This window comes from Coregonus lavaretus (genome assembly GCF_964263955.1).
Source record: "Coregonus lavaretus genome assembly, chromosome: 5".
Classification (NCBI taxonomy): domain Eukaryota; kingdom Metazoa; phylum Chordata; class Actinopteri; order Salmoniformes; family Salmonidae; genus Coregonus; species Coregonus lavaretus.
The window spans coordinates 40740651-40753035 of record NC_139992.1 but is presented as its reverse complement, the minus strand read 5'-3'; the positions used below and the strand labels follow the sequence as shown (position 1 = coordinate 40753035).

Below are 12385 nucleotides of genomic sequence, written 5' to 3'. Positions count from 1 at the left end.
CACCTGGATTCACCTGGTCAGTCTATACACTACATTACCAAAAGTATGTGGCCACCTGCTCGTCGAACATTTCATTCCAAAACCATGGGCATTAAAATGGAGTTGGTCCCCCCTTTGCTGCTATAACAGCCTGCACTCTTCTGGGAAGGCATTCCACTGCTTCCATTCAGCCACAAGACCATTATTGAGGTCGGGCACTGATGTTGGGCGATTAGGCCTGGCTCGCAGTCGGCGTTCGAATTCATTCCAAAGGTGTTTGATGGGGTTGAGGTCAGGGCTCTGTGCAGGCCAGTCAAGTTCTTCCACACTGATCTCGACAAACCATTTCTGTATGGACCTCGCTTTGTGCACGGGGGCATTGTCATGCTGAAACAGGAAAGGGCCTTCCCCAAACTGTTGCCACAAAGTTGGAAGCACATAATCATCTAGAATATCATTGTATGCTGTAGCGTTAAGATTTCCCTTCACTGGAATTAAGGGACCTAGCCCTAACCATGAAAAACAGCCCCAGACCACTATTCCTCCTCCACCAAACTTTACAGTTGGCACTATGCATTGGAGCAGGTAGCGTTCTCCTGGCATCCGCCAAACCCAGATTTGTCCATCGGACTGCCAGGTGGTGAAGCGTGATTCATCTTTCCAGATACTGCTTTTCCACTGCTCCAGAGTTCAATGGCGGTGAGCTTTACACATTTTTACATTTTAGTCATTTAGCAGATGCTCTTATCCAGAGCAACTTACAGTTAGTGAGTGCATACATTTATTTTTTCTTCATACTGGCCCCCCGTGGGAAACGAACCCACAACCCTGGCGTTGCAAGCGCCATGCTCTAACAACTGAGCTACACGGGGCCCATTACACCACTCCAGCCGACGTTTGGCATTGCGCGTGGTGATCTTAGGCTTGTGTTCGGCTGCTCAGCCATGGAAACCCATTTCATGAAGCTCCCGACGAACAGTTCTTGTGCTGACATTGCTTCCAGAGGCAGTTTGGAACTCAGTAGTGAGTTTTGCAACCGAGGACAGACAATTTTTACGCACTACGCGCTTCAGCACTCGGAGGTCCCGTTCTGTGAGCTTGTGTGGCCTACCACTTCACGGCTGAGCCGTTGTTGCTTAAATTTGAAGAACTGACTTGTTGGAAAGGTGGCATCCTATGACAGTGCCACGTTAAAAGTCACTGGCCTCTTCAGTAAGGCCATTCTACTGCCAATGTTTGTCTATGGAGATTGCATGGCTGTGTGCTCGATTTTATACACCTGTCAGCAACGGGTGTGGCTGAAATAGCCAAATCCACTAATTTGAAGGGGTGTCCACATACTTTTGTATACATAGTGTATCATGGAAAGAGCAGGTGTTCTTAATGTTTTGTATACTCAGTGTACATGCTCTATAAGTAACCCTTATGTCTTTACAGTATGTATATCATATCCTAACTTTATTTAAAACCTAGTCAATTGGAGTGCAAATACTGTATCCTAATGACATCATTCACATAGACCCTCTCTATTTTTGTTATTGTCCCTCTGAAACAAACACTACAGTATTTCTGTTTGTACATCATCCATATTATCCAGTGTTTGTTTCCTGCTTCCTGTTCCTGTTCATGTTGTGTTTCTTTTCCCCACAGGGGTCTGAATAAGCAGGGTTACCAGTGTCGACGTGAGTATCACTGCTCTCTCTTCTCTCTGCTGTCTCTCTCTCCTCATCTTCTACCTACTCCATATTCTATCCCTACTCTCCTCCGTCCTCTCTCCTGTCTACACTCTCATCCCCCATCCTTGGTCTTTCAGAGTGCAACGCAGCCATCCACAAGAAATGCATTGACAAAATTATCGCCAAGTGCACTGGGTCGGCCATCAACAGCAAAGAGACCATGGTAGGCCTGTACATTGTAGTCCATTTCTATACAACAATGACAATAAGTGATCTTGAGCATTTTAGAGCATCTTGGATTTGTCATTATATTTAGTTGCTAGGGTTCCAATAATAGTGGCAGTAAACTGTGATGTGTTCACTTTGTCTTGGTGTTTGTGACATGAGGAACCTCAATTAAAACAACTGGAGGTCCCCTTAGATTGCATGCAGACAGTCTGACATACAGTATGTCTGGGCTTCTGGTGATTGTGGTTTAGGTCAGAGGTAACACGCTAGTTTATTGTTGGTTAAAGTTAACCGCATACACACTGACTCTCACTATCTCTCTCTCACAGCACACACTGAGACAATAGGTTGGTTCTTCGAATCAGACAGCTCTGTGGCTACTGTACTCACTGTCTACCAGTACTCATCGATCCTAGACAGAGAAAAAATAGCATTTTTATCCCAGAGACTTTACTTCCCTAAAAGTTGTTGCCTACTTCCTGTGTCATATTTCCATGACAACAAAGGGTTGTAGTATGGTGTGTTCAGGTGACAGAGTGTGTTTGCTGTGTGTTGCAGATCCACAAGGAGCGCTTTAAGATCGACATGCCCCACAGGTTTAAGGTGTACAACTACAAGAGCCCCACGTTCTGTGAACACTGTGGCACACTGCTGTGGGGGCTGGCCAAGCAGGGACTCAAGTGTGAGGGTGAGAGGAGAGTCCACAGGAGGCTGCTGAGGGGAGGACGGCTCATAATAATGGCTGGAACGGAGCAAATGGAATGGCATCAAACACATTGAAACCATGTGTTTGATGTATTTGATACCGTACCACTTATTCCACTCCATCCATTACCACAAGCCCATCCTCCCCAATTAAAATGCCACGAACCTCCTGTGGAAGAGACCCTGATCACATCATAACATCACATCACTATCATTACACAATCACGTCATACCATTACCAACTCAAATCATAACAGTACCATATCAAATCATTATATTGCACCATTATTGCAGTGTCACCGTTTCACATAATTCCCTATTTCACCATTACAGGAGCCCAAATATCCAAATATATTGATTTCATCACCCCATTACATCTGTGTCTGTATACTGTATAACCATGTGTGTTGTCCATTCAGAGTGTGGTATGAACATCCATCACAAGTGCCAGAAAAAGGTGGCCAACCTGTGTGGAGTCAACCAGAAACTTATGGCTGAAGCCCTGGCCATGATCGAGACTAAACAGCAGGTCAGAGTTCAGGGGTTGAGGGGTTAGGAAGTCTGTGCTGTCCGACAGATCCACAATAGCTCCAAAATGCTTTTCATTAAATAAAAAATAAAGTTATGTTGATTGTTAGTAAGGAATCTATCCCTGCCCGTTATACAGATAGGATTGAGTCATGTTATTAATTGTTATATGTGTCTATGCATTTTCCTATAGGCCAGGGGCTCCAGAGAGAGTGAGATCCGTAGTCGAGGCGGGCCAGTGGGTGTGGGCCAGGCAGGGGTGGTGCGGGAACCTTCAGGTTTAGTGGCAGGTCTCCCCCCGACCGCAGCCACCGCTGGGCGAAAAGGTAAGGAGACCACACATGGTCAACCTGGTCAATCATGCAACTGTGAGGACTTTGTAGTCAACGTGAGACTTAATAGGACTAAATAACCATTTCCCCTTCTCTTCCTCCTCTCCCACTCTCTCTTCCCTTCTCTGCCCCTTCTCCACCTCTTCCTTCCCTCTCCAGAGCAGCAGGGTATATCGTGGGACACCCCAGCGGAGGGGGACGTGCCTGCCCCTGTGAAGGAGGAGCTGTACGCCGTCCCCAGAAAAGAACACCATCACAAGTTCACCCTCGACAACTTCATCCTTCACAAGATGCTGGGCAAAGGCAGTTTCGGCAAGGTACCAGAGAGAGTGCAATGCCTGGTCAGCGAGAGATAAATCACTGCATCTAGTGAGCATCTAGATTCACTGGGGATGTATGTTTTCTATCTGGGCTTAAGACATATCACCATAAAGACATGGGTTTCTATAACATTCTAGTCATTTAGCAGACACTTTTATCCAGAGTGACTTACAGTGGCGAGTGCATACATTTTCATATTTTTTTGTTCAGAATGGTCCCCCGTGGGAATTGAACCCACAACCAGTTTCTCAGTCCATTGACAACTAGGACATTTATCAAGCCCAACCTTGTCTTAGTTTATGGTGGTACAGTTGAAGTCGGAAGTTTACATACAACTTAGCCAAATACATTTAAACTCAGTTTTTCACAATTCCTGACATTTAATCCTAGTAAAAATTCCCTGTTTTAGGTCAGTTAGGATCACCACTTTATTTTAAGAATGTGAAATGTCAGAATAATAGTAGAGAGAATAATTTATTTCAGCTTTTATTTATTTCATCACATTCCCAGTGGGTCAGAAGTTTACATACACTCAATTAGTATTTGGTAGCATTGCCTTTAAATTGTTTAACTTGGGTCAAACGTTTTGGGTAGCCTTCCACAGGCTTCCCACAATACATTTTGGCCCATTCCTCCTGACAGAGTTGGTGTAACGGAGTCAGGTTTGTAGGCCTCCTTGCTCACACACGCTTTTTCAGTTCTGCCCACAAATGTTCTATAGGATTGAGGTCAGGGCTTTGTGATGGCCACTCCTATACCTTGACTTTGTTGTCCTTAAGCCATTTTGCCACAACTTTGGAAGTATGCTTGGGGTCATTGTCCATTTGGAAGACCTATTTGCGACCAAGCTTTAACTTCCTGACTGATGTCTTGAGATGTTGCTTCAACATATCCACATAATTTTCCTTCCTCATGATGCCATCTATTTTGTGAAGTGCACCAGTCCCTCCTGCAGCAAAGCACCCCCACAGCATGATGCTGCCACCTCCGTGCTTCACGGTTGGGATGGTGTTCTTAGGCTTGCAAGCACCCCCTTTTTCCTCCAAACATAACAATGATCATTATGGCCAAACAGTTCTATTTTTGTTTCATCAGACCAGAGGACATTTCTCCAAAAAGTAAGATCTTTGTCCCCATGTGCAGTTGCAAACCGTAGTCATTTTTATGGCGGTTTTGGAGCAGTGGCTTCTTCCTTGCTGAGCGGCCTTTCATGTTATGTCGTTATAGGACTCGTTTTACTGTGGATATAGAGACTTTGGTACCTGTTTCCTCCAGCATCTTCACAAGGTATTTTACTGTTGTTCTGGGATTGATTTTCACTTTTTGCACCAAAGTACGTTCATCTCTAGGAGACAGAACGCGTCTCCTTCCTGAGCGGTATGACGGCTGCGTGGTCCCATGGTGTTTATACTTGCGTACTATTGTTTGTACAAGTAAACGTGGTACCTTCAGGCGTTTGGAAATTGCTCCCAAGGATGAACCAGACTTGTGGAGGTCTACACATTTTTTTTCCTGAGGTCTTGGCTGATTTATTTTGATTTTCCCATGATGTCAAGCAAAGAGGCACTGAGTTTGAATGTAGGCCTTGAAATACATCCACAGGTACACCTCCAATTGACTCAAATTATGTCAATTAGCCTATCAGAAGCTTCTAAAACCATGACATCATTTTCTGGAATTTTCCAAGCTGTTTAAAGGCACAGTCAACTTAGTGTATGTAAATGTTTGACCCACTGGAATTGTGATACAGTGAATTATAAGTGAAATAATCTGTCTGTAAACAATTGTTGGAAAAATTACTTGTGTCATGCACAAAGTAGATGTCCTAACCGACTTGCCAAAACGATAGTTTGTTAACAAGAAATGTGTGGAGTGGTTGTAAACTTTCGGCTTCAACTGTATGTCTTACTCTAACTGATGGAAACAGTGCAGATGAAAGTGTACTTTGTTATTTATAGGGATTGCATTGTGAACAAACAAAACATTAGGAATACCTGCTCTTTCCATGACATAGACTGACCAGGTGAAAGCTATTATCCCTTACTGATGTCACCTGTTGAAGGGGAGGAGACTGGTTAAAGAAGGATTTTTAAGCCTTTAAGATTGAAGTGCCTTTGAATGGGGTATGGTAGGCGCACCAGGTTGATTGTGTCAAGAACTGCTATGTAGCTGGGTTTTCACGCTCAACAGTTTCCCATGTGTATCAAGAATGGTCCACCATCCAAAGGACATCCAACCAACTTGACACAACTGTGGGATGCATTAGAGTCAACATGGGCCAGCATTCCAGTGGAACGCTTTTGACACCTTGTAGAGTCCATGTCCTGACAAATTGAGGCTGTTCTGAGGGCAAACATGAGCTCAACTCAATATTAGGAAGGTGCTCTTAATGTTTTGTACACTCAGTGTATATCCTGTTATTATACTCAAGCCTGTGAGCCTGGGTCAGCATGACCTAAGCAGAAGTTTCTGGCAGGGGGAGAGAGCCTGCTTGGCATCTCGACCCTGCTTGTGTGAGTCTATTGTGATATAAGGAAGAGAGCCTACTCATGAGGAGTAAGATAATCTTAATACAAATATAATGTTGGTGTCATGATGATGATTATGTTTGGACTTGTAAACATGTTGGTCAGAATGTTCCAGAACAAGAATGTACTAGAACTTTGCAAGAATGGACGTCAATAGGGGAGTGTATCAGACACTGAGTGTTACCAATAATGTTAGTCATAGTTAGGGTTGCAAAGGTACGGTATATTACCAGTAACTTTCTAAGCTTACCAGGAAACTTCCGGAATTATGGAAACGTTCAGGATTTTATGGAATTTTCATAATGTCAAGGAGATAAAATAATACATTAAGACGATTTGAACAAACATAATAGAATGGCAAAGCTTTAAAACATTATCCTAAATATAACCCATCAACTTAGTATAAAATATAAAAGTGTGACTTGTTGCCTGGTCTTTGAACATGTTCTAGCCATGCTCTGTGTTCCTGGATCCAGTGTACTAAAGAGACTTCTTGATTGTACTTAGAAGTTGCCTGACGGATCCTTCACCTCCATTTGACAAGCCTGAATAGCCGAAGACAGTGATTTCCTACATAACGTATCATCTGTGTGTGTTCCTAGGTGTTTCTGGCCGAGCTGAAGAGCAGTAGAGAGTTCTTTGCGGTGAAGGCTCTGAAGAAGGACGTGGTTCTGATGGATGATGATGTGGAGTGTACCATGGTGGAGAGGAGAGTACTCTCCCTGGCCTGGGAACACCCCTTCCTCACACACCTCCACTGCACCTTCCAGACCACGGTAACACACACACATGAACTCAACACACACACCCACACACCACCACAGGTTTTGTTGATATGACTGTGTTGTGTATTTGACAGGAGAACCTGTTCTTTGTGATGGAGTATCTGAACGGAGGTGACCTCATGTTCCACATCCAGAACTGTCACAAGTTTGACGTTCAGAGATCTACGTAAGTTAACCCGTACACACAATCAGGCTATGTCTACCAGACACACACACACACACACACACACACACACACACACACACACACACACACACACACACACACACACACACTTCCTCCATTCTCTCCACCCATCCCTCTCTCCTCCATCTGGCTGTAGGTTCTATGCTGCTGAGATTATCTGTGGGCTCCAGTTCCTCCACTCCAAAGGCATTGTCTATAGGGATCTGAAGCTGGACAATGTGTTGTTAGACTCAGAAGGCCATATAAAGATAGCAGACTTTGGGATGTGTAAGGAGAACATGGAGGGAGAAACACGGACCTGCACCTTCTGTGGAACACCTGATTACATCGCCCCAGAGGTGACTGCATGTTCACCATAGGAATCTACACTCTTACTATCAGCATTGCAACCGTGAAAAATGTGTATTAAATAAGCAATGGAAATGTTCCCTTGGGGAACCATAACATTTCTCACTCTCAATTCTGATCTCATTGATTTGTATCATTAATCAATTACAGACCATCTCCGTCTAAACGTACTGGTTTTAGATAAACATCATGAAGTGATGATGGTGATGATGAAGAGATGTCATGTTGAACTGTATGGTCATGTTTTTTTAGATTCTGCTGGGGCAGAAGTACGGCAGCTCAGTGGACTGGTGGTCGTTTGGGGTCTTGCTGTACGAGATGCTGATTGGCCAGTCTCCATTCCATGGTCACGATGAGGAGGAACTGTTCCAGTCCATCAGGACAGATGACCCCTGTTACCCCCGCTGGCTGCCCAAGGATGCACAAGACATCCTCATCAAGGTCTCACTCAATGTAACAACTTGGTCCACTCACTGCAATGCCATGACGAATTAACTACGACAACATTGTCCACTATGCACCAGATTACATACATCAACATGAATGATTGACGGTTGGGATGGATGTGACCTGTACTGTGTGTGTCTGCGTGTGATTGGTTACCTTTCATGAGTGTGCTCGTATGTCTTTTTCCCATTGGAGTGGAGGCTGTGACCTTGGCGTCCTCTGTCCTGATGTGTGTGTGTGTGTGTATATATGGTGTTTTTGTTTTATAGCTGTTTGTGAGGGAGCCGGAGAGGAGGCTGGGTGTGAAGGGGAACATCCGTCAACACTCCTTCTTCAAAGACACAGACTGGAACACCCTGGAGAAACGAGAGGTGGCGCCGCCCTTCAGGCCAACTGTGGTACGTACATCCTCAGACTGCGAGTGTGTGTGTTTGTTTACGTCTGCATTTGTTTGTTTGTGTGTGTGTGTGTGTGTGTGTGTGCGTTGTAACCTCTTCCCTCTCTCCTGTCCATGCAGAAATCCCCCAGTGATGTCAGTAACTTTGACAAGGAGTTTATCAATGAGAAACCCAGGTTGTCGTGTGCAGATCGTACCCTCATGAACAGTGTGGACCAAACCATGTTCAACAACTTCTCCTTTGTCAACCCAGCTATCAAAGGCCCCTGACCTGCAATAACATTACAACAACCTACCTACCAGCAACATATTCACAATCCATCAACAACCCACTGTACAAGCAACATATTCACAACCCATCTATAACCTTCTGACAACCTATTCACAACGCATCAATAACTCATTACGACAACACATCACAGACAGGAGTCAAGGACACTTACCTAACAGATCAATAACGTATCCACAACCAGTCAATAACCAGTCAATCTCACCTCAGCTCTTTTATACAGCCATGGTGTACAGCAGTGGAGGCTGCTGAGGGGAGAACGGCTCATAATAATGGCCAGAACGGCGCGATGGAATGGCATCAAACACCTGGAAACCATGTGTTTGATGTATTTGATACCATTCCACTGATTCCGCTCCAGTCATTACCATGAGCCCGTTCTCCCCAATTAAGGTGCCACCAACCTCCTGTGGTGTACAGACTACTTTAGGAGTCACTACCTGATTGCCCAGATTGTGTGGAATACTGAGAATGTTGTATTGTACTCATAACCTGTTATTCAATAGTGTCTGTTTTATCCCTATACATAAGTGTCTGATCAATCTACATTAACGATTTACTGAGACATTTTCTATTTAATTGTTTTATTAAAAAGAGCCACAGTTAGGCATTTAGCCTAGTATAGTAAATCGTCCCATTGGTATTGCTCAGATCCAGGTAGATTGTCACACTAGCGGACGGTGGAGTGGCTGGTTTCAATGTACAGGGATAATTGAATGGCTTATGTTTACATGGTACCGTATTTTATCATTGCACTTCAGAGGCTTGTGATCGCTGTGACTAAATTATTATAGAATCTAATGACATAGATGATGCCTAGACTCAGCCGTAATTGTTTGTTTTTATCCTGTACATTTAAAATAGGATTTTTGTAAATATATGTTCCATTACTTATTTACATTCAAGTGTGTTTGTGTCACAGAGAGCGGGGAGAATGAGAATTTAGTCGAAATACTAAAACCGCTATCTTCCTGCCTCGCTCTCTTTTCTATCTCCCACTCTTTCCTGCCTGTGCTTTACCCTCTCAGAGACTAAACTGACAAAAAGCTCAACGTTACTACTGCTCTTTCTGTCTGCAGTAGGGACCCTGGTGTTACACTTTACACTGTGATATAATGTGCTATCATCTCACTAGCTGTAAAGGTAATTTAGGATTAATCTGTGATTAGACACAGTACTTCCTTGATTAATATACACCAGAACAGTTTTGTGCCTTCACAGGGCAGATCAGTAGCAGTGCCTTTTCTCTCCAGTGGAGGGAAGCATAGTGATAGACTGACTCGTTCAATCCCTCACTCACCCACCTGTAGCCTACGGTCTATGCATCTATGGCTCTATCCTCCCTCCCTCCCTAATGTTTTTTCCTTATTCCGACAAATCTCTCTCTGCCTCACCAACCATGGGACAGACAGACTAATCGGAGAGCGACCCATAATCCACATAGACAGACACAGTAGCAAACCACTTCCTGCCACTGGCCCAGGTACAGTCGCCACTTGACAACCATGTCACACCAACATCAGCAAGGGTAAAGATGGGGATGACAAGCACTTTAACAAAGTGCTCCAAGGTACAGAGTGCTGAACAGAAGCTGGACTATAAAATGAGAAGATTAGAAATGTTTAGAAAGGTCTGCCCTTTGAAATAGTTTGATAAGATATTGTTTTTTTATAAGGTGGTCAAACTGTCTGTGTCTTCGCCTAAAGCAGTGTTTCCCAAACCTCTCCTGGAGTACCCACAGCCTGTCCACGTATTTGATGAATTCCAGAACTAACACAGCTGATTTAACTAATGAGGGTTCTGATGATTAGGTGACCATTTGAATCAGCTGTGCTAGTTCTAGAATACATTAACGAAGTGGACTGGCTGGGGGTACTCGAGTAGAGGCTTGGGCTAGAGTAGACCATTTGACTACATTCCCTGATAATTAAATCAGCACAAATACATTTACACCCAGTGACCACAGGAGGGCAATGTACTACCACATATCCCCTCAGTTCCTTACAGGAAACCCACAAGTCATGCGGCAAACTGAACTCACATGATAGATGCTGTGACTCAGTAAGAGTGACTCATAGCTGGAATGTTTTGAATGTTTTGAATGTTTGATGTTATCAGAACTACACGCTTTCACTGTCAGACATCATGTATGTAATCTATCAATATGGAGTTATGGAAACGGACCCAGTTGACATTAGATGGCATTATGAATTATTCATTATTATGGAGGCATTATGGATTGAGTGTCCCTTATCTATAATATGACTTCCAGTCAGACAAAACGATTACTGTCTCTACCCACACAGGTCAATGCTCATCTTTATACATCTGTGCACACGCACATACACACACATACACACACACATACACACACATACACACGCACATACACACACATACACACACACATACACACACACACACACACAAACGTACAGGTGGACTCTCACCTCTAGACAGGTGACACTGTCTGTCTGTCTGTCTGTCTGTCTGTCTGTCTGACCGAGTGACACTCTCTTATCTTATCTAAGTCAAACTCATGTGCACGTGCACAATGCCAACAGACAGAATAGATAGTCACATACAACAGTCTCGTTGTGGCAATATAATCTGACCTACATGAGATGGTCATGGCCTATATAAGGCAGGGAATGTCTATATCGGCAGTGAATCAGACTGTGTTACCCCATCAGAAAATACAGTGAGGGAAAAAAGTATTTGATCCCCTGCTAATTTTGTATGTTTGCCCACTGACAAAGAAATGATCTGTCTATAATTTGAATGGTAGGTTTATTTGAACAGTGAGTGACAGAATAACAACAACAAAATCCAGAAAGACGCATGTCAAAAATGTTATAAATTGATTAGCATTTTAATGAGGGAAATAAGTATTTGACCCCCTCTCAATCAGAAAGATTTCTGGCTCCCAGGTGTCTTTTATACAGGTAACGAGCTGAGATTAGGAGCACACTCTTAAAGGGAGTGCTCCTAATCTCAGTTTGTTACCTGTATTACATTTACATTACATTTTAGTCATTTAGCAGACGCTCTTATCCAGAGCGACTTACAGGAGCAATTAGGGTTAAGTGCCTTGCTCAAGGGCACATTTACGTCATTTAGCAGACGCTCTTATCCAGAGCGACTCACCAATTGGTGCGTTCACCCTATAGCCAGTGGGATAACCACTTTACAATTTTGGGGGGGGGGGGGGGGGGTAGAAGGATTACTTTATCCTATCCCAGGTATTCCTTAAAGAGGTGGGGTTTCAAATGCCTCCGGAAGGTGGTGAGTGACTCCGCTGTCCTGGCGTCGTGAGGGAGCTTGTTCCACCATTGGGGTGCCAGAGCAGCGAACAGTTTTGACTGGGCTGAGCGGGAACTATGCTTCCGCAGAGGAAGGGGAGCCAGCAGGCCAGAGGTGGATGAACGCAATGCCCTCGTTTGGGTGTAGGGACTGATCAGAGCCCGAAGGTACAGAGGTGCCGTTCCCCTCACTGCTCCATAGGCAAGCACCATGGTCTTGTAGCGGATGCGAGCTTCAACTGGAAGCCAGTGGAGTGTGCGGAGGAGGGGGGTGACGTGAGAGAACTTGGGAAGGTTGAACACCAGACGGGCTGCGGCATTCTGGATGAGTTG

The 12385-nt window shown here is 44.2% G+C and overlaps 1 protein-coding gene across 1 annotated transcript in view; it reads left to right on the top strand.

Annotated features, from left to right (window-relative positions):
* LOC311129961 (protein kinase C theta type-like) overlaps positions 1-9643 on the top strand; it is an 18187-nt gene extending 8544 nt beyond the window's left edge. Inside the window, exons 7-18 of the mRNA XM_084162532.1 lie at positions 1630-1661; positions 1793-1878; positions 2442-2571; positions 3008-3117; positions 3310-3442; positions 3608-3765; positions 6900-7073; positions 7157-7248; positions 7406-7607; positions 7870-8058; positions 8334-8462; positions 8582-9643. Coding sequence (XP_084018658.1) covers positions 1630-1661; positions 1793-1878; positions 2442-2571; positions 3008-3117; positions 3310-3442; positions 3608-3765; positions 6900-7073; positions 7157-7248; positions 7406-7607; positions 7870-8058; positions 8334-8462; positions 8582-8731 — 1585 coding nt within the window. The 3' untranslated portion in view covers positions 8732-9643. The remainder of the gene's footprint in view (positions 1-1629; positions 1662-1792; positions 1879-2441; positions 2572-3007; positions 3118-3309; positions 3443-3607; positions 3766-6899; positions 7074-7156; positions 7249-7405; positions 7608-7869; positions 8059-8333; positions 8463-8581) is intronic.
* The last annotated feature ends 2742 nt before the right edge of the window (positions 9644-12385 follow it).